We start from the raw sequence: 23,995 nt of genomic DNA on the forward strand, positions 1-23,995 counted from the left end.
TTTCAACAGACTATCATAGTTTCCTTAAGACCATACTCGCAAATGGTGTCAAGGGAGTCAAACCAGGAACCTTTGTGTTAGAAGTCCAATGCACTAACCACTACAACACGGCTCTCTATAATTTTGGTTTTACAAGGCTGTGTATTGATCCTAGAAAATCTAACAATTGGATCATGCAGGCTTCCTCATGACTACAAAAATAGTTGACATAAAGGTTGTATGGTTTTTTCCTGAATCTTTAATAAATCAAAACAAACCTGCTCATTTTCAATGAAGTAAGCTCCACCACCATTTTGTCAAGCACAAAAGGAATTTTATTTTCTGATTCTCCAGCTTTACTGAAAGAGTTTTGTACACTCAAACTTCCAAAGTCAGCCACCAGGGCATTTTTAGATTTTGAATTCTGTGGGACGATTATAACAGGAGCCTTCATTTTAACATTGAGACTGACTCGTGGCGCCCTCTCCTGGAGTTTTTGTGCCACATCTTTAGAATATTCAGCCGCCAGTTCCTTAGCTTTGTTCAGCTGTTCCTGCATACCATCTAGGAATTTGTTCAAGAAGCCCTAAAATAAAGTTAAAACCATTTTATGACATAAGTTTGAATCTATGTAAGAAGATGTTGTGTAAAAGGTGTTTTAACATATATTGTTAATCATGAAATATATTTTCAAAATATTTTCAAAAGTTGAGAATACTGCAGGAGTTGCGACATCATGTTTTACTTATTGTATCTAGGGTTGATGTCAGTGCAGGACTGTGCCTTATAGGTCAGAGATATATATGAAGTCAACATTAAAAGGTATGATTGTAATCTGCCTATTATTACAATAGTTTATAGCCCAGACAACAATATTAAAAGTCCCTAAAATTATTAAACATATTCAAAATTAGTAATATCTGGTACCCAAAAAAAAATTTCCAACAATTTCAAAACTTCTAAAATATGATAAACTGCAAGAATTGGATATATCAACAATTTTCAATAAAACATTGAAATTCCAGTTAAAGTTTTAACCATTTTTTTTTAACTGCGAATTGCTTGATAGGCCTAACAAAATTAAACCTACCAATATATCTCCTACAAACTTATTAAGGAAGACGAGTCTAATACACCCAATATCCACTTCAACACTTGTATCCACATTTGTCAGAACGGCGTAATTGTCTCCCTTTGTAGCATCATCATATATCACCAACTTAGTGGTCAGTATTTTACCTCCTTCTTCTATGTCCATTATCTAAAAAAAAAAAAATATTACTCAAGTAAATGCAAGAGGAACCTCTTATAACATTTAATGAAGTTATGATAAGTTAAAAAAGATGACATGAACACATGGGAAAATATCAATTTAAATTTAATGTATGAAAGGTTTAATTAAAAAAGTGCCTTCCAACCCCAAACAATTATTTCTGGAACATCTGTGTGAAAGTGGATTTTATATTTCACTCTAACCATGAAATTTTGGTGTCAACAAAATATCTCTTTTCAACTGAATCTGGATGTGTGAACTTAAACTAAATAATTTCAAATCCCTATGAACCAATATTGTTTTCACAAACCATGATAAATGACATAAAGAAAAAATTTAATACTCCAGATGTTAACTGTTTTATTTCAATTGTATTCTGATAGAGATTTGTAGGTGGATCAACAAACAATAAAGGGCAAAGATTTAGAGAGCATTCCTGTTTTATTCAAACATGCCTAAGAAGGCTATTCGAGCTAAACAGAATCAGGTAATATCTATCTAGTAAGAAATCAACTGGATGTCTCATTCTTATACTTACATCAGTAACATGACAGGTGTAAAATGTGGGACAGGATATGCTAACATTTCCAGAGCACCTGATATCACCTTTGTTTTTGATGGTGTTAATATTGCTCACTCTTTAGTTTTCTATAATGTGTCTTGTATACTGTTTGACTTTTAATAATAAAAAAATAATTTGTTGCCAGGGCATTGTCAATTTGTTTTTGACTGATGAATAGCACTTCATTATCATACTTCTATTTATCAATAAACTATAATATCTATCCATTAGTTTGTCAAATCATTTGTCTAGTAAAGAATGGAAAGGACAACCTATCAGAAGACTAACCTTAGGGTACAGAGTTCCATGACAAGGGTCCATTATAGAAATGGCTGTCAGGGTGGCTGTCACAGTCATCATTCCTGTTTCCATGGTAACACCAGCATGGATACCTATCAAATACAAAAACTTCTTATCAAATGATCAAAGATAACTGATGTATTATAAATATCTGATATATGAAATTATGTGGCATCACATTTTTGTGGTTGAAGTCACAACTTGTTTTTATTAGGTGTAATCACAGTTTAATAATAATACAAGAACACACCCGCGAAATCGCAGGCATTTAGACCTTGGTTGAAAGTATGTAAACTGTTGTAGTGAGAATTTTTGTAAAAAGATTTTATGTCTGGAGAATATTAGAAAAAAAAACAAAATTCATAGGTACTCGGAGACAGGAATTTTTTTTTAATCCATCTTCCTTTTTCCCAAAATCTGTTCTTTTTTTGTTTGTTTAGTCTATTAAATTCCATTATTGTTGCATTTCTGTATACTTTGGACATAATTTCTGTCATAAATAAAGTTTATTTGCTATTAACTATCAATTTCAAGTTTCTTCTCCACAGTGATCACTGCTATATTATTTAGAGAGTCTCTATCAACGCCAAAATAATTGTCCTGTTCCTGAGTACTCTTATGAAAATTATGTGCAAGTTTAAAACCGGAAGTCTTGTATGACTTAAAAGTCGGTCTGATGGCGGAAACAATATGTTGACTTTTTCTCCCAAAATAACCCAAACTGATTAATCATAAGAATAGATGACAAATGCAACCATGCATGGTACCTATAGAACACAGAGGCATGTTGATTAGTTTATTGTGGAAGGAATGAGGTGTTCTAGTTTAAAGGGGCACTAGCTACGAGATGTAAAAAAAATCTATTTTTTTTTTTTTGCTCAATCAATAATGAAATGCAAATAGTGAAATAATAATTAGCTTTTAGCAGCCAATATGGTTCAATTTTTGTCAAAATGAGCTAAAAAAACATTGACATTGAATAATTCGACCTCATTGTAACTGTATTCATGTAAACTTCAATTTAACCCCTTAGCTTGAGATGGATAACACATGAATTGTATGTGTAAAGTTATATAAAGGAAAAGAATGTCAACATTGAAAGTGAAACAAATGTAAATCATTTGATTGACTGATTCGATCCACAAAAATTCATTCTTATACAGGTAAAAACAATGATAAAACATTTATTTTTCATCTATAATATGAAATTAAATAGACCTGTAATATTCCAACAGCACGAGTTTGCTTAATCTATTTTCTATTTATATCTATATTTTTGTTTACATCACTTATATGGTCATCACATGACTTTAGAGGTCAACTCGATAATTAATTAGATGGCGTCAGGACTAAAATACACACAAAAAGAAGCTACATATTTTCATGCTCGTGCCCTGTTTATTGTTTAATTTAGACTTTTAATAGTTTGGATAAATGTTTTGCATTGTTATAAATTAAATATGAGAATTTCATTAAAATTGGTGTACATGAATTTGACAGCTAGTGCCCCTTTAATAGTATAGATTACTTGATTTTCTGCTATTGCTGTTGTTTCTAAGAGTACTATTTTTACCCTCAAGTGACATCTTAAAAAGAGCTTAAAATTATAAACAGTCCATGAACAATACCAACATGCCTGGAAACCCCCCACATTTGTCTAATTTTATGACATTCATTTGAGGTGGGGAAAAAATGTCACAGAGTACAAACAGAATAAGAAACTCCTTGTTTTAAGGAGGGCAAGGTTCAATGAACCATAACAAGGAAGTAAGTTTTACCTTTGATCCTGACATCGGTGATATATTTCTGTTCTGTACACAGTGCCACCTGGAACTCATTGAGTGTGGCATTCACCTGGATATCTATTACACCTGTGTCTTTTTTCCTTCCTGGAAATTAAAATAGAAATAATTCAAGAGGAATAAATTAAAAAAAAATGCAGGTCTGACAGGTGTGATCTTATTTTAAACAATATTTTATTTTTTCAAAGTGTACAAAATACAATTATACAGTACTGTTATCTGCTGTACATGTTCTTTGATTTCTTCCTTTGAGTCTGCTCCCCTCCCCTATTTAGCAACTTCAATAGATTACTATTTTTAAATTTGAAGCTTTAAGCATACACTTCATATTAAAGTGACCTTTATATCAAATTTAATAAACAGCATCATACACTTCATATTAGAGTGACCTTTATATCAAATTTAACTAACTTTTTTTTGCACTCCATAAATGCAATTATAAGCAGGTGGTCTTTGATGAAAGGAATAATTCAGTAATCATTAATTCTAATGCAATTATTTTGTATCAATGGTTCTGATTGGATGACAGTTAGCGTAAAATTCTCTATATCCTTGTCTGTAACTAAGGAAGCCGACATTTTGAATTTCGGAATGTATTGACATGTAATTTCTACAATAATAAGCCAAAAAACTCACTTTGTTGCACATAAAAATCTTCATTTTGTCAAATTTTATTACATTGTGAAGCGGCACAGAAGCCAGAAAACGCTCGGTGTTTATGTTTGACGCTGGAAGCATACCTATGACGTCACGTAGTGTAGGGACCAAAGAAGATATCATCTTTTCGCGGAATTTTCTTTAATGAAGGTTTTACACTGAAATTGTGATTGAAATTTAATCATGAACTTGTTTTGCATTAGAATAGAGATAACTGTATTGTATTTGAAGCTTTGCGGACGTCCATCGGTAGTTTTACTGTCGCAAATACCTGTTTACCTGTCTCCGCTCCGCGTCACCAGGTAAACTAAATTTGCGACAGTAAAAGTACCGATGGACGTCCTTAAAGCTTCAAATACAATACAGTTATCTCTTAAATGTTAAGCATCCTAAAATCTTGATCTGCCATAGAAACCCAGATATCTTTCTATCAAGAACTGAAAATGTGTTGTTCTAGACAATAGTAAAAAAGCATACCTGCCAAATGTCACTATTTGCAGGGGATTTCCCCCATTGAGGCTCCCAATTGGAAATTTTGACATTGTAATTTTTCCACAATTTTAAACAATACAATAAATTTTACCATGGGTATAGGATTGTAATTAAATGAAGAAGCAAATAAACATCATTAAAATAAATTAGAAGACTCTTTTAACGATTTTGTAGGAATATGAGAGCCATTTTGCACGGAAAACATTGATTGGCATTTTGAAATGTTGGCAGGTATGATAAAACCACCTTTAAACATATCTTTGATAAGAAGGTCTATTTATGGATAAGTTATTGTTCAACATTTTTCAATGATAGTTTCAAAAATAAGTTCCTACTTATAGCCTTTTTCTTTTCCTCCTCCTTTTCCTCAGTCTTGTCCTTGTCTTTCCCGTCTTCAGTTTTTTTAGCAGCGACCTCTGTAGTTGGTTTTGGAGCTGGTTTTAATTTTTCTACCAACTCTAATACATGTAATAATGCCTCCTGGTGAAGGAGCACCTCTAGACTGGTAAATGTCACATCAATTTTCTGTTCTATATTCTTGTATGTTGTAGCAAATTCTGGGCCATCTTTATTTGCCTACAAATTTAATAATATGGAAATTAATAATTGAATGGTAGCAAGGAACTCTAAGCAAGAAACTGAAATAAATAGAAAAGAATCATACATAAGTTAGGAAGTCAATGTGGTGTATGTGAAAACACAACCTGTTATAACTCAAAACAAGAGGCTGTCACAACGACAGCAAACCGGATTTATTAACATTTATTTGTGTCCTGGCAATATCACAAGAACCATTACTGATGAATGGTGAAAGTGAAAATCGTCAATATCAAATTTGACCTCCATATTGTCATCAGTATCAACATATTAAAATTTGAAAAGCTTAGATTGAAAGGTTCATGAGTAAATGCAACAACGTGAATGGAAACGCCATTTTACGATCTTTCAAGAACCATAACTCCTGAACGGTAAAAGTCAAAATCGTCATTATTGAACTTGACCTCTATTTTGTCATCAGTAACATCATATTAAAATTTCAAAAGCTTTGGTTGAATGGTTCATGAGAAAATGCACGGACACGACGGGAAACACCATTTTTCAATCTTTCAAGAACCATAACTCCTGAACGGTAAAAGTCAAAATCGTCATTATTGAACTTGACCTCCATTTTGTCATCAGTAACAGCATATTAAAATTTCGGAAGCTTTGGTAGAACAGTTCATGCATAAATGCAGGGACACGACTGGAAACTCCATTTTTCAATCTTTCAAGAACCACAACTCCTGAACGGTAAAAGTCAAAATCGTCATTATTGAACTTGACCTCCATTCTGTCATCAGTAACAACATATTAAAATTTGGGAAGCTTTGGTAGAACAGTTCATGCGTAAATGCACAAACACGACTGGAAACTCCATTTTTCAATCTTTCAAGAACCATAACTCCTGAACGGTAAAAGTCAAAATCGCCATTATTGAACTTGACCTTCGTATAGTTGTCAGTAATAACATATTAAAATTTTAAAAGCTTTGGTTGAACGGTTCATGAGTTAATGCACAGACAACATTAGATTGCCGCCCGGCCGCCCGACCGCCCGCCCGCCGTACATCCCAAATCAATAACCGACATTTTTGTCACAAAAATCCGGTTAAAAATTAAATCTTACATTATGTAATTGATTGATTGTTGCTAATGCCACTTTCAACACTTGTGTGCTATTTCGTGGTGGTCAGTTTTTAGGTTGAGGAAGAAGGAGACCCCAGATCTTACATGATGTACTTTTTTTAACAGACCATGGGAAGAGCATAAATCTTATTTAAATCACACTCATAAATTTTCATAATTGATTTACTAACTGATAAAAACAGTTTAATTCCACTGTATAAGATTAAGTTTGTTAGGGTGTTCTTTTAAAAAACACTTATCGGACCACAGATGAATTATCACGTTGTGATTGGTTAAATGCTGTCATGTGGTGACCCCCTATGAGACTGTATGGGGTTAGTAAGTTTCATATGGGGTTCATGACGCGTTAATGGCGATGTCATCTATTAATGTTGTTGTGTTTAATTGTTTACTTTTCAACAAAACGCAGCAGAAAAAGACCAGCGTCCTATAAATTCGTCATACGGTTAACTACTAACGACTGTACGGGGTCAGTAGCGAACCATATAACTTATAATGGTACCCATTTATGGCACTTTGAATTTCCTGGGTCCCTGTATGTTTAATTGAACAGTCCTTAGCAATGGTGCTTTTTATAATAATATAATTACTCTACCTTGAGATATTGAACTTCCAGTAAGTTTTTCATTCCATCTTCACCTGGAGTATTAACTATGTTTACCACAGGACCGTCCACTTCTATAAATAAGGATAAATTAGGAACAAAATATCAAAGGATTTCAACATACAAACAACAGAGGCTTTAAAACTTAATAGCTACAATCAAAACAACAAATTTTTACATTTTTCTTTTATAGTGTGTAAATATTTTAAATTTTATCATATTTTTTTTTTATGTTAGATTGATTCAATGCCTACATGGTATATTTTGTTTATTTATTGCGAACCCTATCGTAGTTTTCCATAGATTCACCTGCAAGTTACCTGTCCATTTAAACTTTTGGCAGTTCTATTGTCCCATCTAACAAATACAACAGGTATTGTTCTCTGTGTAGTTTATTCACTCAGACCTTTAAATTTCTTCTAGGAGAAATATATCACTCATTGATTAATCTACCTGAGTAAAAAATTGAACTGTCAATGAAGAAAAAATACTTATACCAATACTAAGTAAGGACTCACAAAACTGCATGTGGTGTTGTATTTATTCGATACCTGGAGTAACTCGTTTTTAATGTATTCAATATTACATTTGTAATACTGATTCAAAAATTAAAAGTTGATTTCTGATCAAATATTCAATATTTTTGTGTGTTTGATAAATAAAAAATTGAATATTATTATTTTTAAATTAAGGTCTTCATAAACATAAGTCAATAAATGAACAACAACAAAAACATGTAAATTCATTGGAAAATACTAAAAAATGTGTCTGAAATAAACTTTTTAGTATTAAACCAGATTTTATATTGAACAGATTGAAAATATATTAATGATAATATTGAATAAATACAATATTGCATACAGTTTATGTGAGTTATTAGAAGTATTTCAATAAAATAGAAGATAATTTTTTGGTCAGGTAAATTAATCAATGAGTGATATATTTCTCCTAGAAGAAATTTAAAGGCCCCAGTGAATAAACTATACAGAGAACAATACCTGTTGTATTTGTTAGATGGGACAATAGGACTTACAAAAGTTTAAATGGACAGGTAACTTGCAGGTGAATCTATGGAAAACTAAGATAGGGTTCGCAATAATTAATTGAAAACCTGATTTAAATAATATTTTGTTTATTTCTATAAATGAAAATATAATTTTAGCTACATTTTCTGCTATTTGCATCCAACAGAATTTCAGAATACCTAAATTCAATATTCAATTACACAAACTTCTAATTTAACTTGCATGCATGCAATACTTTCTGAAGTTACAGAACAAATTTTTGTCTTTTAATCATAAATATGTGCAATTGAATGCCAAATGATGGCAGTTACTCATATGGCCTTTGGGCTAGGTTAGCTAAAAATCGGTTAACATAATAAATGGTTAGAGACTATATTTACCTGGAGGATCTCCTTTCTGGATGTATCCAGGTGGCGCTGATAACATGCAAAAATAGCAAGAGCAACATGTTAAAATGTGTGGTGAGGGTCATATGGCATGAAAAACACATGGATCACACAGACACAAAATAAGAATGAGAAACAATAGTAAGTTTTGTCTCCATAATTGTCATATTAATACAAGAAAAAAAAATCTTTAAAAAAATCCAGCAAAACCAAAGGGAGATAATTTGAATTGTCTCCCTTTGGTTGCCAAATAAATGGATATATAAGGAGGCTCAATTTGTTTCCCATTATTTAATGACATAAAAAGTTGCAAGTATACAGCATCAGAAAAAATGAAAAAGGTGGTAGAATAAATAATGGTATCATGCTTTGGAAACTCTGTTCATGTTATTCTTCTCAGCAAGAAATTTATTTATAAATGATATAAAATAAAATAAAAACAAGCTAACTGTGTTCAAACTTAATGAAAAGCAGTGAAAATTACGTTATAAAACTTGCATTATTTTGTTTTTGGTTGATATCATGTAATAATATTAATGATTTTACTTGATATCAAATGTATTTTTCTATTTCAATATATAAAAGCTTTCTTTTTTTACCATATTTCTTGTGTATTTAGTATGAAAAGTTTAAAAAAAGAAAATTCAGAAAAAAGAAAGCATTAGGTTAATCATTTCAAAATGTATAAATTTTTCCTTACCCACAAACTTCCTGTGTTGTACATAGACTCCTCCCAGGTAAGCTGCTACATTCATGTCGTACGTACACATAGTGACTTTTGTACCAAGGGAGACAACTACTAATCTTAATACAGGGATATCCTTACCATTGTCTACTTGGGATATATTTATATCAACCTACAAAATTTAATCTTTAATACATTCAATTATATCTTCAAACATTTATTACCAGTGTGATAAATAAGTTTCCATTTTTTGTCATGTTAATAAATTATTTTTGGCTTATTTTTTCAAAGATTTTGCTCATCTCACACCCTTATGGGATTTGGTTTGTGGAGAAAGTTGGAGAGCTTGGAAATAACTACACACTTTTGCAGGTTATCTTATCTATTTTCGTCAATTAAGATGGAAAACACAACTAGTCATAAAAGGGCAACTCATATTATGAGGCTATATATTTTCAGATAGAAAGATATATATTGTCGATATACAAAATGCGGAAAATCTTTAAAACTTCAAGAAAAAAGGTCTTAAATTCTAATTTAAAATCACTCAAAGTATAAGAAAATTTGATGAAATTTGACTCAATGGCTTGAGGGGATGGACAGCACATCCCTACCTGCATACATCAATTCCCCAACTTTTACCAAACAAAAAGCAGACCCAGCATATCCTTACTTGTACATCCCCTCTGACCCTGGTAACTTCTTCTATTTCCCTCAATGTAAGACTACAAACCTGTCTGATTTCAAAGTTGAGTTCCATATCTGTATAGTTGGTAAATTCTTGTGAAGGAGATCTATCAATTTGCTGAAAATTAAAACAATTAATTTTTATTATTATGCGATAAATTTGTTTCATCATTTTATTAAATGATCCTTTAATATTCTTTCTGATCCAATCAATTACTCATTTCAAAAATTAATTAATTAGGGGTAATAATTTGAAAGCATAACTTGTACATTTTTAAAGTAAAATGAGATTTTATTAAATAAATACTTACCATCATAAATTCTGAGTGCATCCATCTGCGCAAGTCTGACAGGCGGAAAACCCCAAAATAAAAATATCATCCAATGAGAAGAGGGATGACCAGTGCCCGTATAACCATGCCTTTATATCATCCATTTAATTTTCCAACATAAGCATGAAGCCATAGGAAAAAAACAGGGGATGAAGGGGAGGTTGGGAGGGACCTTTAATTTATGATGGTAAGTATTTATTTAATAAAATCTCATTTTACTTTAAAAATGTACAATTTTATGTCAATAAATACGTTACCATCATAAATTCTGAGTGAAATATAGAATCTAACACAAAGCTGAATCCCCTGAACCAGAAGATGCAGGAGGAAAAACAACTCTTTGTGCGGAAACTAAAGGTCCTAAGGAGTACAAACTCTGAGCTTGAGTAGCTAAAGACTGCAGATAATGAGAAATGAAAGAATTTTCAGTTCTCCAGAAACCTGCAGATAAGACTTCCTCTAAAGAAGCATTATTAAACAGAGCCAGGAGGTAGAAATAGCTCTAACATCATGGGCTTTAATATGCATACTATTCAGAAGTTCTTCATTAGAAAAACTGTAAGCTAATTGAATAGTTTTACAGATCCAAGATGAAATGGTTTTAACAGACAAATCTTGTTTTCCTTTGTTAATAGGAATAAATAACCTGGAATTTGAGGAGGTGCGGAGACTTTGAGTTCTCTGAAGATATAAAAGTAAGACTCGGATAGGACAAAGTACTTTAGAACTTGAATCAACAGGAAGGGCTGGAATCACTATCGGTTCTGAACCTCTACCAGGAATTTGATTTTTGGCTAAAAAAGCTGGATCCGTTAATAGGGTAACAGATGACTTATCCCTATTAAAACGAAGGCAGTAGTCAGCAGTGGAAAAAGCATGAATTTCACTTCTTCTTCTACCAGAAGCTAAGGCAAGAAGGAAACAACACTTATACGACAAAAACTTGATTTCAACCTTTTCCGCAGGTTCAAAAGGATGGTTTTTTAAAGCTGATAAAACAAGACTCAAATTCCAAGACGGGATTAAAACTCTCTGTCTAGGGCGTTCAAGAGTGAAATTCTTAACTAAAAGAGAAATGAATTCATCATTACCAAAGTCTGGACCTCCAGACAGTAGAATCGTCCTAGAAATAGCTGATCTATAGCCTTTAATAGTAGAGGGAGATAATCCTTTCTCTTCAAAAAGGTGGATCAGAAAGTCTGCTAGTTGTTGTACAGAAATTTGGAAAGGATCAATTTCCTTCCCACTACACCAACTACTGAAGATAGTCCACTTGGCATCATAGACGATGTTAGTGGAATCTCTAACTGCCCTGGAGAGATGTCTGGCTGCGCATTCAGAAAAACCTCTCTCCTTGAAGCTATCCCTGAGAGAAGCCACGCGAACAGATGTAGCTTCTCTGGATTGGGATGAAGTATCTTGCCCTTGAACTGGGACAAAAGATTGTGTCGTACTGGTAGAACCAGTGGACGAGCACAGGATAGATGAAGAAGATCTGGAAACCAGGCTTGTTTGGGCCAAGCTGGAGCAATAAGAATGATCAACCCTTGCTCTGCTGAGATCTTCCGAAGAACTTGTGACAGAAATCTGAACGGTGGGAAAGCATAAGCGAACATCCCGTCCCAAGGAACACTCATGCAGTCCACTGCGTAAGCTTTCGGATCTGGTACGGGAGACATGAACACTTGAATTTTGTAATTGAGGCTCGTTGCAAACAGGTCTACATGGGGAGACCCCCACTGAAGTGTTATTGCCTGAAATACTGATTGTAGAAGTTCCCACTCTGTATTGACTGGAGTAAGTGTTCTTGACAGAGCATCTGCTAACACATTGAGTTTCCCTGGGACATGACGAACTACAATCTGTAGATGAAGTTGATTGCAAAGAAGAAGGATTTCTCTTGCTAAAAGATACAGCTCGTAACAATGAGTTCCCCCTTGGTTTCGCAAATAAGCCACCACAGTGGTGTTGTCCGTTGCTAGAACCAGAGATTTGTTCTGCAGTAGGGACTGAAAATGAGACAGGGCAAGAAGCACTGCCTTCATTTCTAGTATGTTGATGTGTTCCTTCAAAAGATCTGGAGTCCACACTCCTGACACTGAAAGACCTTCCAGATAAGCTCCCCAACCGAGGTTGGAGGCATCTGTGAACAGAGTCTGATTTGGGACTGGAGAGGACAGAAGTTGGCCTCTCAAAACGTTTGCTTGAGAAGTCCACCAAACCAAATGAGGACACAATTCCTGATGTGATTGGAACTGGAAACTCCCAATTCTGTGTAGCTGGGAGCCAATGTTGGTGTAGATAAAATTGAAGAGGTTGAATGTGAAGGCGACCAAGTGGAACAACATCGGCTAGAGAATTTAAGAGACCTAGCAGTTGTGAAAACTGGCGAGCAGTGACTGTTTTTTGAGATAGAAACAGATGAATTTTTGAACAAAGATTCTGAAACTTTTCCTGAGGAGATCGAACTATGCACTGATGAGTAAGGTAATGTTCGCCTAGGAAAATAAAGTCCTGAGACGGAATGAGGTCCGACTTTTTCCAAGAAATGAGAAACCCCAGAGAGAGCAGCAATCTGATGACTACATCTGTATTGAGATAGAGTTTCTCGGGAGAAAGTTCCTTGATCAGTGAGTCGTCCAGGTAAGAATGAATCTGAATAGCCTGTGAATGAAGGTGAGCAATTGCTACCTGCATAAGTTTGGTGAAAGCTAGTGGTGCAGTTGACAGACCAAAAGGGAGAGCCCTGAACTGGTAAACCCTTTTGTTCCAAACAAACCGAAGGAATTTGCGGTATGAATGGCAAACTGGGACATGAAAATAGGCGTCCGTCAGGTCCAGGGATGTTGTCCACATACCTGGAAGAATAGAAGCTCTTATTGAACGATTGGTCTCCATTTTGAAATGGGGAATAATCATATAAGAGTTGAGGATAGACAAGTCGATGACCGGTCTCATTCCTCCGGTCTTCTTCGATACAAGGAAGAGACGAGAATAGAAACCTGGATCTATTGAAGATACAGGGACTTCCTCCACTGCCCTCTTTGTCAAAAGAGTCTCTACTTCTGTTGACAGAAGAAGAAATTTCTGTGGATCTTGAGTATTGGACAGTGGGATAGGAACAGGTGAAAGAGGTGGTTGTTCTTTGAATTGAAGAGTCAATCCCCCTCGAATTACTGACAGAACCCAACAATCTGAGGTAATACTTATCCATTTTTTTAGAAAATGAGTTAACCTCCCCCCTACTGGTAATTGAGAAAGAGGAGTTTTGTAGTACATCTCTGGATTGGGTTCTGACAGTAACGTACGAGGGGGCAACTTCCTAGGAAGAGGGATTGGCCCTCTTGCCACCTCTCTTAAAACTGTTAGGTTTAGACCTAGGGATTGAAGATTTCTTAGGTTTATTACCTCCATCATTAGTGATTTTCCTCCTCTTCTCCTGAGAATTATAAGATGAGCCTCCAGCAGAGGAATAACTACCTCGCTTAGAATTATTTCCCGAAACAGATACATTTACCTTCACTGGGACTGGAGTTTGATTGAGATGTTTCTGTACCTCATCAAGTGGTAACCCAAATATCTTCTCATCCAAAGGAGACTTGATTAAAGCATCCTTAAGATTATCTGACACCTTTGCCTTCTCCAAAATTTCAGATCTTTTGGATAAGGTGCAGTTGGCGATGGAACCCATAATCAGCAATTGGGAGGCACCCAAAGCCTTGTCTACCTGTAATAGGAAAGGTTTGACCTCTGGTGGAAGAGAAGAGTCTTTAAGAACTGGGGCAACTGCTGATAAGAAATGTTCAGCAGTGCCTAGAACATGAGAAGCGTTTCTAAGAAGATTCTCTGTTTAAGACCAAACAGACTGAGTAAGACGCAGTCCATCGGCGGGTTTAGAAGAAATAGTAGATGATAACACTTTGTCACATATGGGTACTAGTTTGCCCAAAGTAGAGTCAAAAATTTCATAATCCTTAGAGCGGAACTGCTCAGAGAATGAGGCCAGACCGAAACCACTAACCTGGGAAAATTGGGACTCATTAGACACAATCCCATCATTAATGATCTGCAAAGAGTTGGACATATGATTAGACTGTGGAAAACTACTATGAGATTTATTATCATCTACAGGCAGACCACATGAAGCCTCAAAAGTGGAGGTTAGTTTCTTGGGTCTGGGAGGTGACTGAAAAGGCACCTTGTTGACATCTCTCATGATAGTATAAACAGAATCTCTGAGATCCTTCAAGGAGGAAGGGGCATCTTCAGTCTCTGGTTCTTTACCAGAATTGGTAGAAGACTGACCAATTACAGATGAAGATAAAGACACAGGAACAGAAGGTTGCGAAACAATCTGAGAAACCTGAACTGAGTTGTCATCTTCATCCGAAGTAAACCCTTCTTCTTGGCTGCCTGGGGCAACTGAAAAACGTTCCTCCTCATCACTGTCTTCCAGGTCACTTCCAATGTCATGATCTGGACGGAGTGAAATCACTGGAGAACTTGACTTATTGGCAATGTTCTCTAGTGTACACAGGCGATTGGAGAAGGAAGTCAATTCCGAAGAAATAGATTGACGAAAATCATCCAAAATACTCTTGAACCCATCTAAGGAGGGGCCAGAGTTAGCTACCTGATTAGACTGATGCCCAACAGAAGAGGTAGGCAGAGCAGCAGGTACAGATATACTACTACCCCTACTAGACACTGCTACAGGAGGAGCAGGAACTGATAGATTAGGAGTAGTACTCTGTGGAACAATAACTGGTGTTGGTCCACAATAAGGCCAGAAACCTGGAAAGGGCTGACTAGGAAAAACCTGATTAGGAAAACCTTGACCAGGAAACCCTTGACCATGAAAACCCTGACCAGAAAAGCCTGAATAAGGATAACCCTGAGACCAAGGAGGTCTAGACCATGACATGGCATTACTAGCCGAAGCCGGTAAAGTTAAGCCACAATAGGACGCTGGTGCTCTAGAACCAGGTAAGTTCAAACCCATAGAGATACCAGGGTAAGATGAAATGGACCCTGTGGTGTCAACTGGCCTAGAAAAAGTGTGTGTAACCGTAGCAGTGGTAGGGACACCTCCATCATAACCGACAGAACCTGCATGCAGGGTCTGTTGACCGGTCTTAGTAGTCACCGAAGTAAAAACGTCGGTTAGTTGACTACTAATAGGAGGGGTTCCCTGCCCTACCGCTGTTACGGTCACAGGAAAGGGTAATGAACCGTCTAAGAAAACATCATTACCTGTAATGGCCTCGTAAGGACTGGGAGCATTAAACTCCATAATTAAATAAGTATGAAGTTAAACACTTATAACAACAATATAATAACAAAAAATGTCAAATAAATAATGGTATGGGGATACCTACGATATTCATTATAGAAAAAACAAAAAACTTCAGTCTTCTCTGTAAGTTATGTACTAATACAAAAATATGTGTGTCTTGATGCGCAGGCGGAAATTAAATGGATGATATAAAGGCATGGTTATACGGGCACTGGTCATCCCTCTTCTCATTGGATGATATTTTTATTTTGGGGTTTTCCGCCTGTCAGACTTGCGCAGATGGATGCACTCAGAATTTATGATGGTAACGTATTTATTGACATAAAATAAATGATTTGAACATTTAACAATCCCAAAAACGATAGAGAGAACAATAATATCATATTGAACATTTTTAACAGCATATTCCTACTTATCTTTCTGGACTTTCATAAGCTGCAATTTGACATATACAACCTATGATAATTGGCAAATACCTTAGTTTCCGGTTGACCAGGTATCAAAGCTTGTGTTGCTGCAACAATGGCTGTGTCTTCCATTTTCAGTTCCTTTTCAGTCTTTGCCTGTAAATAAATAATGCAATACACATATAAATCCACACCAAGGATGTACATAGCAGGGCTTCCAAAAAACATTTGAGCCAGCCGGACATTTTATATCTGATCCCAATTTTAATCCCTTAAGACTAAGTCACAAAAGGCAATTATGGTAATCAGATGGCCATTCCAATGATAATGACATTAGATTAAAAAACGATTTTAAACTTTACTTTGTTTTGGATGTTTGGATGTAAACTGTTAAATTGGCAGTGCATCATTCAAAGTTTGCACATCAGCGTGCTCATATCTGCCATAGACTCTTTATTTGTGCAAAATGACATGTCAAAAACTTCGTTTTCGTTTTTAAAATCACGTTTTTCTAAAACCGGATGTTGACTGGACAATGGTAAAACATGGACCATAAACGGATACGTAAAATCCGTGTACGTTTGCAAAGCTTGACTGAGTGAAGAAGCTATTTCCACGTTATTTCTTCAACAAAATGCTTGAAATGAACGTTTAGATACAGGTATCAATAATAATTTAAGCATTTTGAAGAAATAACGGATGCATAATTAAATTTCCCACCTTTGCACATGCGCACACATGTTCTAGTTCATTCGACGTAGTTCTGACGAATTTTCATTTAAACCTTTTAAAAAATTTTATCAAATCATGTAGATAAACTAATTTCTTATAGTTTTAATCTTTTGGACTAAATCAATGAGCTACAAACCGCTGAAATGTAAGAAAATAATTGTGAATAGACCAATCAATTTATACAATGTCCGGTACTGAACATAGTTTACCTGTCACCTGAACAGGTAGATATCACCTGTCCAACAACTAATTAGCCTTGATTACAATTAGAAAGTATTGAAGTAGGGGTTGTTTTGATAGTAATTAATCATCATGTCACTTTTATGACCGGAAATGTGTAGATGTTAAAGGCAAAAGGTTGGGTCAAAAAGATCGTGAATTATGTTAAAATGACCGAAAAAGCCTTGAAAACTAAAATGTATATGACCGTTTCATGCTTTGCCCAGCCGGACTTTTAACGGACATACATCAAATGTCCGGAATATATGACAGTTTTGGAAGCCCTGGTACATATAGCTATATATAACTTTGAAATTCTAAAAACTCTTGTATCTCAAATCTTCTGTTATTTATATTATTTTATTATTTATATTCCAACGGAATAACTCTTTCAAAAAAAATACACCTTATTGCTATTTGTCCACCATGACTGAGCATCACAAAGACTCATGTAAAATTTTGATGTCATAAAAGAAAATATCTTGAGCGACAACGGAAAAGTGACTGTTGTACAAGAGGTGCAGATTCTCGGGTCAACCAGCCATATTTCTAAATAGCCATAAAGTCTTTTTGTCTGCACTAATTTTTAAACTTAAATGTTCTCAGCCAATCACATTTGAGGTATACTTACAAGGAAGACCTCCTCTTTAGGCGCAGGTGTTGACTCTGGGAGCGGTATACTGTCAGCCAAACCGATGAGATCATGAAGTCTTTGGTCAGACATATTCAACTTTAACAATGGCAATTCTCCAGACACCTTCATTCTGAAAAGAATATCATTTCTTACTATGAATTAAAAAAGTTTTTATTTTACATTAATGAAACAGTATACAGTCAAATTCAAACCAAAACCACTTTATAGTACACTCACACTATCATTTTCTATGTTAAGTGGACATTAAAAATTGGGATCAAAACTCTAATTTGGCAGTAATATAAGAAAGATCATATCATAGGGAACATTTGTACTAAGTTTCAAGTTGATTGGACTTTAACTTTGTCAAAAACTACCTTGACCAAAAACTTTAAGCTGAAACGGGACAGAAGAATGGACCAAATGATGGACTAATGATCAGATACACAGACCAAAAAACATAATGCCCATAAATGGAACATAAAAATCAAATTTTATACCTGATTTGATAAAAAAATGTTTAATAACGATTTGTGGAATGCATACTAGAGTAATATCATCTTGTATCCTGTTACTGTTAAGAGAGGACACAGGTCAAAGTAATTTGTATTTATTAGGCTAAGCCTACAATCCCCTACAGCATTGAAACACTTATTTGGAGGGACAAGTTGTTTATTATACAGTATTGAGTGGCTAATGCATTTATAAAGGGACGTAGCTCAAAAAATGTGAAATTGAAACCATTCAAATTCAAAATTGGTGGTAATCAGTATTGTGGATAAGTTTCATAATATTTGAGTATAGCAAAATAAAATGAGAGAATAGAAACCAATTGCAGGATGTACTAATGCCCCAATTTGCTAAGCAGTACAGGCATACAAAGAAACAGTATGGCCCAAGACCACAATTAATGACCACGCTTTTCGTTGTTCACGAATATATTTCCCTTTAATTGTAGTGTAGTTTTTCTTAATTTTTTTTCTTTCCCTTTCTCATTCATTTCTTAGCTTTTCTGGGGTGGAAATGAAAGAAGAGAGCTGAAATAAACTTTTAGATGTTTTATTTTAACTGATTTTAATAAGGAAAGAGTGATTAGGCCAGGTGCAAAAAGGTAATATTTACACTTTTTGGATCATCTCTTGACCTGCCTATAGGGGAATGGATGTGTATTGGCCAAATTTGTATGATGTAAACATGCAATTTTTCTGAAAATTGCATATATTTTTGGACTTGTACTGTACATTACACACACAAAAAATTAGACAAAAAGAATAGGCAAAACTTTTTTAATGGGAAAAAACGTTATAAAGAAATGATAGAGGAATTAATTGTGGTCTCGGGCCGTATGTCCATTCCTTTGGATGAACAGAGTGAACAAGTAAGATGACTTGCTCATCAAGAGTTCAATTCCACTGTGGAAAGCAAGAAAAGCCAAAACCATTTGTGATGTATATATTTAGCCAACTTACATTCTCTGCATTTTGAAACCAGTGAAGTAACAACTTACATTACAACCTCTGATGTATGGACTTTTTTTAGCATTGCAGCCAATACTCACTTGGCCATTCTAGGGTCTTTATCAAACATACATTTCTGTAGTACAATATTTATAGAGATTGGTTCTAATATATGCATAGGTGATTTAGGCTGCTTTCTACATACTCTCCACTCCTCTCCTGAAATTAAACATTTGTAACTTCTTTACTGAATGAAATATGATGTACTTTTAAATCGCATGGTTTATTTTTTTATTAAAAGAATGTGCACGTCTCAAAGACATGTGTAGCTTATTGTCTCAAATAAAATAGGCAGAAATTACTTTGATCCTTGTTTTGGTATAGGAAACCCCAAATACCTTTTAGATAAAAATAAAACAGCTAACAGAAATTAAAATTTGTACCAGTATATTACAAGACTTTCTGCAAAATTCTATTTCTTAAATCAAATAATTTCATATACTAGTACCGGTATAAATATTTCTTAAGTTAACAAATAAATAACAATGGGAAGATTCAGCTATTCAAATTATTTGTGTAGTCAGTGGTAGAACTTGTTTCCACTATACGTGTGTACTCTAAGATTAATAACACTTTGAGTTGTAAAAGCTTTTTTTTGTTTGTTTTATTAATTCTTTGTGGCAATCTAAAAAGTTAAGAATTTAACTACTGATTTCTATACTTTTTTCTCTTGTCGTTCTGTTGCACCACTGTCCCAGGGGAGGGTTGGGATTAAATTGGTTTACATCTGTCAAGTGGTAGCATTTCATAGCTTGCTGTGTTTTATGGGTTTACCTAATTGTTGAAGCCTGTACAGCCCATGGAAAGTTTGGTAATTACATTTTATTAACCTATTCCAATTTACCTGAACTAGAAAATAACACCTGTACTCTGCCCAGGGTAATGTTAAATCTATCATATGCTCGTTTCATCAGCTCTTCTACAGTTTCCATCTAAAAAAATCATAAACACATATATTATCATGCTTATCCAGTTTAAAAGGGGGAGGGTCAATTGTTTAACATATCCATATTTTCATGTTATTTGTTGATTGGTGTACTTGGTGATTTTGTGTTGATTGCAGACATACATACAATGTTGAATGGTCATTTCTTTCATACCTTATTCTAATGTTACTTTAACTAAAAAAATGACTTACTGGATGATACTATACTACTAAAAGAAGAGACTGATTTCATTGAGCTGCATCTTTTCTGACTCCATACAAAGTCAAAAATATTTGTGATATGATGAATAATTGTAGTGTTTGTACTTCCTAAATTTGTCTTTAAAACAAGTTTTTTCCCACAATTTTTTTTAGCAAAAAACAGAATTAGGAGACCGTTTTCAATCTGTGTCTTATACGTTTTTGCATAAGTTTATTTGACTTACAGCCCCCTAAATGTATAATCTCTTTTCTTTCAACATTCTCCTCAATTTTGCAGGCATCGTCTAGTGAAATTATGATGTTAATACATACTTTAAACAACGAAATAATGAACTGTCACTCCAGTTAAGATAATAGCTAATATTGTCTCAATCAAAAATAGGTTGAAAATTTCATACATGATCATTACGTGTAAGACCATGTAAGTGTTTGTAATTGGTAAAGGGACAATAGTTGAGAGATAAATATAACTTTAAAGAACACAATATTTAACATTGTAATGCAGCTATAAATAAGAACCCTTCACCTCCTGAAACAAATACTTGGAACATAAACAATGCATGCTATACTGTGAATCCTATTTATTTGATGGATACAAAGTTTCATTGATTTTTACTATAGATGTGAACTAGAGTTCCAGTGTTCAATCAAATTTAAATTTCCTTTAAATTTATTTGTAAACAGAATTGGTCCAAACAAAAAATCAATTTTCACATCAATTCAAAAATTGGTATCCATGAAAATAAATGTATCCACAATATTAAGAAAATATAATGTGAATTCAATTAAACGTAAATGTGCACAGGTTTAAATTCCTTGACTTGCAGTTAGTTTGATTTCAAGACAATTGTAAAAAAAAAACACTAACAAACAAACATAACAAAACAAAACAAACTACCATTTTTGGCCTTTCTTGTATGAGATTCATTCCAGTATACCAAAGCTTAAAATCAAACACTAATATTTATAGCACAAACATATATAAAAGGCTTATCCTAATATTTATTACTAAGCTGTGAATTCAGGGGTTCAATTGTGTAGGTCAGAGGATCAAGACAGGTCTTTCGTGGACTTCTCATTTTTTAGAATTGCAAAATTCAAGGACCTCATACATATTCTTTACACTGTTGCTATACAGTAACTTTTAATTTTTTAAAGAGGACCTCTCACTTTAATTTCAAATGATCCATTTAAACCCCATGGTCATGATGGAATTCCATTTTAATTTTTTGGGAAATTTGGAATTCCTTTTCAAGGAAAAAAGAACAACCTGAAACATCTTTTCACATTTTAACTTTTCAAAACACTAGCATATATTGATAGGGGACTAATAAAGGAATCAAAAGAGCAAACAAAATATATAGGTCACCGTGCTTGTTTTTGATTTGGCGGGAAAATTTTCTCTCTTGACTTTTCATAGCTTTATCATTGACAAGTTTAAGTCCTCAAAAACTATTAAAAATTAATTAAAATTTTATAAGACTTTTACAGACAGTTTATCATTATACATGTAAAAGAATCATAAAATGAAAAATGGGGGTCACTGGGCAAAATTTGTTAAGGCATTCAAATGGATAAAACCAGAGAATTCGGAAAATCTGACCAAAATTCCAAAACATGACAAGCGAGCATCCTTAATGCAAGTAGCACTTTAAAAAAGCAATGCAAGGCAAATATATCAACACAGTTCTACTACAACAAGCATTCACTAAATGTACAATTACAAGCACAATCAAATACATAAAATTTTAAGGACAGAGATTTAATTTTATGCACAATCTAAGCATAAAAGTTTAAGCACAGTAGAGAACATAAATTTAAGACACAAACAAAGACAAAATTAAAGCCAAATCCCAAAAAATAAGATTTTGAAAAAACTACAAAGGATATACAAGTGATTTATTTATAGTTTCTTTGATGAACTACAATAATGAGAGTAGAAAATAAAGCCTGTATACCTGTTGTCCTTTAGAGTACTTGGACTGGCTCTTCTCAGTGGCGACCTTCAAATTACCAAGGTCAAGGATAAGTGCTTTACCATCTCTACAAGTGTACAAAGGTACCGTATTTAGCTGTATATAGTACGCAGTTGTGTATACTCCCGATTAGTATCAATTTTTAAATGTTTTATACAGATTTGAGTATACATGTATTTATTGATACATAAATGTTTATCTACAGATTTATTGTCTATATAAAAAAAGAAGATGTGGTATGATTGCCAATGAGACAACTGTCCACAAGGAACCAAAATGACCAAAATGACACGGACATTTTTTGTTATCATTTTTGATCTCATTCTGACTGGATCATGGCTGCATACTTATACATCCTGCAAAACAAAAAGGACGCACTAGTTTCTTGAGTTTGGCAAAGTTTCCATTGATGTTCAGAAGACCAAAGTGACCATATTTCTTTTTTTGAATCACTCTTGGAGTGAGGGGTTTCAAACTCCCAACCTCAGTGTTTAAACTTACTTTGTATAGTATCCTTTATCTGGTATGATAACATAAGAAGGTTGTAGATCGACAGATATCTCAGTATATTTCCTCTGTTCTATAGCGTGTTGTAATCCTGTCGCCGACTGTTCCTTAATCTGTTCAAACTTAGCCACTGCTGCCTCAGACAGTCTGGAGAATCAATAATATATGAATCAAATAAAAAGGTCATTGCTGTTGTTTAGGAAACACAGGTTTATTTATCTTTCATGTGGAATTATATTTTTCCTATTTGTATATGGTACTTTTTTGGTTATTTCTTAAACTCCTTAATTAAGGCGGTACTAATTAGCAGTGTAGATAGGTAAAAGTACCAGGTACTGCAAGAAGGTATTATAACCAAAATAAGGTCATATAACTACTGCTTATAAAGTCTTTGTATTAGTTTTTTTTTAAATCAGTTAGTCAGCTTCCATACAATCGAGACATTTTTATAGATTTAGTCCTTCCAGATTTAAGTGTCCAAAGCTAGACATTTTTTTGATGACTCTATTGAAGAATTTTTACACACAGTATAGTTCCTTAAATTTTGTTTTAGTGATAATTTTCACTACAAGCTACTCAAGTGAGAATGTTTTTAACATTACTACACCTGATCTGAGAGCTGTTGCCATTCAACCAGAATGTACTCTATATATATATAGCTAGGAACTCCCTCTTATCATGAACTATTGATAACCTATAATTTAATCAGCATTAAATGTACACTATCATTGATTTGATGGTGGGCATATCATGTGATACTGGCACATCTGTAAATTTTTAACAAATCACAATAAGATATAATAAGATATATATAACTTACTGTTGAAGATAAACATCCTCTGGTGGCTTGAAGAACTTGACTAAATTGTTTATTGTCACCTAAAAATAATAAACACATGTCCAGTCAAGATATCTAAAGTCTAGCCTGCTATTGATGTGTAAAAAGTGTAATGTTGACTACACAAAATTAGTTCCATCTGTCAGTGGAATGCAAAAAAGAAATTGAACTTATACCAGCTCTTCAACATTCTAATTAGATTTTGGATATTCAAATAGTTTGGCCTAGGCCATCAACGAAGAGGCATTAATTG

The 23,995-nt window shown here is 34.0% G+C and overlaps 1 protein-coding gene across 3 annotated transcripts in view; it reads right to left on the bottom strand.

Annotated features, from left to right (window-relative positions):
• The window catches only part of LOC139496175 (intermembrane lipid transfer protein VPS13A-like), a 141,533-nt gene that overhangs the window by 88,366 nt on the left and 29,172 nt on the right, over window positions 1–23,995 (bottom strand). For all 3 annotated transcript variants that reach the window (XM_071284643.1, XM_071284644.1, XM_071284642.1), the window contains exons 16-32: window positions 23,725–23,783; window positions 22,899–23,051; window positions 22,380–22,464; window positions 21,320–21,364; window positions 20,119–20,206; window positions 19,316–19,433; window positions 17,755–17,887; window positions 16,242–16,328; window positions 10,184–10,255; window positions 9,466–9,622; window positions 8,760–8,795; window positions 7,346–7,428; window positions 5,401–5,641; window positions 3,893–4,003; window positions 2,103–2,206; window positions 1,070–1,240; window positions 258–565 (exon numbers count right to left, since the gene is read on the bottom strand). In XM_071284643.1, coding sequence (XP_071140744.1) covers window positions 258–565; window positions 1,070–1,240; window positions 2,103–2,206; window positions 3,893–4,003; window positions 5,401–5,641; window positions 7,346–7,428; window positions 8,760–8,795; window positions 9,466–9,622; window positions 10,184–10,255; window positions 16,242–16,328; window positions 17,755–17,887; window positions 19,316–19,433; window positions 20,119–20,206; window positions 21,320–21,364; window positions 22,380–22,464; window positions 22,899–23,051; window positions 23,725–23,783 — 2,051 coding nt within the window. The remainder of the gene's footprint in view (window positions 1–257; window positions 566–1,069; window positions 1,241–2,102; window positions 2,207–3,892; window positions 4,004–5,400; window positions 5,642–7,345; window positions 7,429–8,759; window positions 8,796–9,465; window positions 9,623–10,183; window positions 10,256–16,241; window positions 16,329–17,754; window positions 17,888–19,315; window positions 19,434–20,118; window positions 20,207–21,319; window positions 21,365–22,379; window positions 22,465–22,898; window positions 23,052–23,724; window positions 23,784–23,995) is intronic.

Source organism: Mytilus edulis, chromosome 11 (assembly GCF_963676685.1).
Source record: "Mytilus edulis chromosome 11, xbMytEdul2.2, whole genome shotgun sequence".
Lineage (NCBI taxonomy): Eukaryota > Metazoa > Mollusca > Bivalvia > Mytilida > Mytilidae > Mytilus > Mytilus edulis.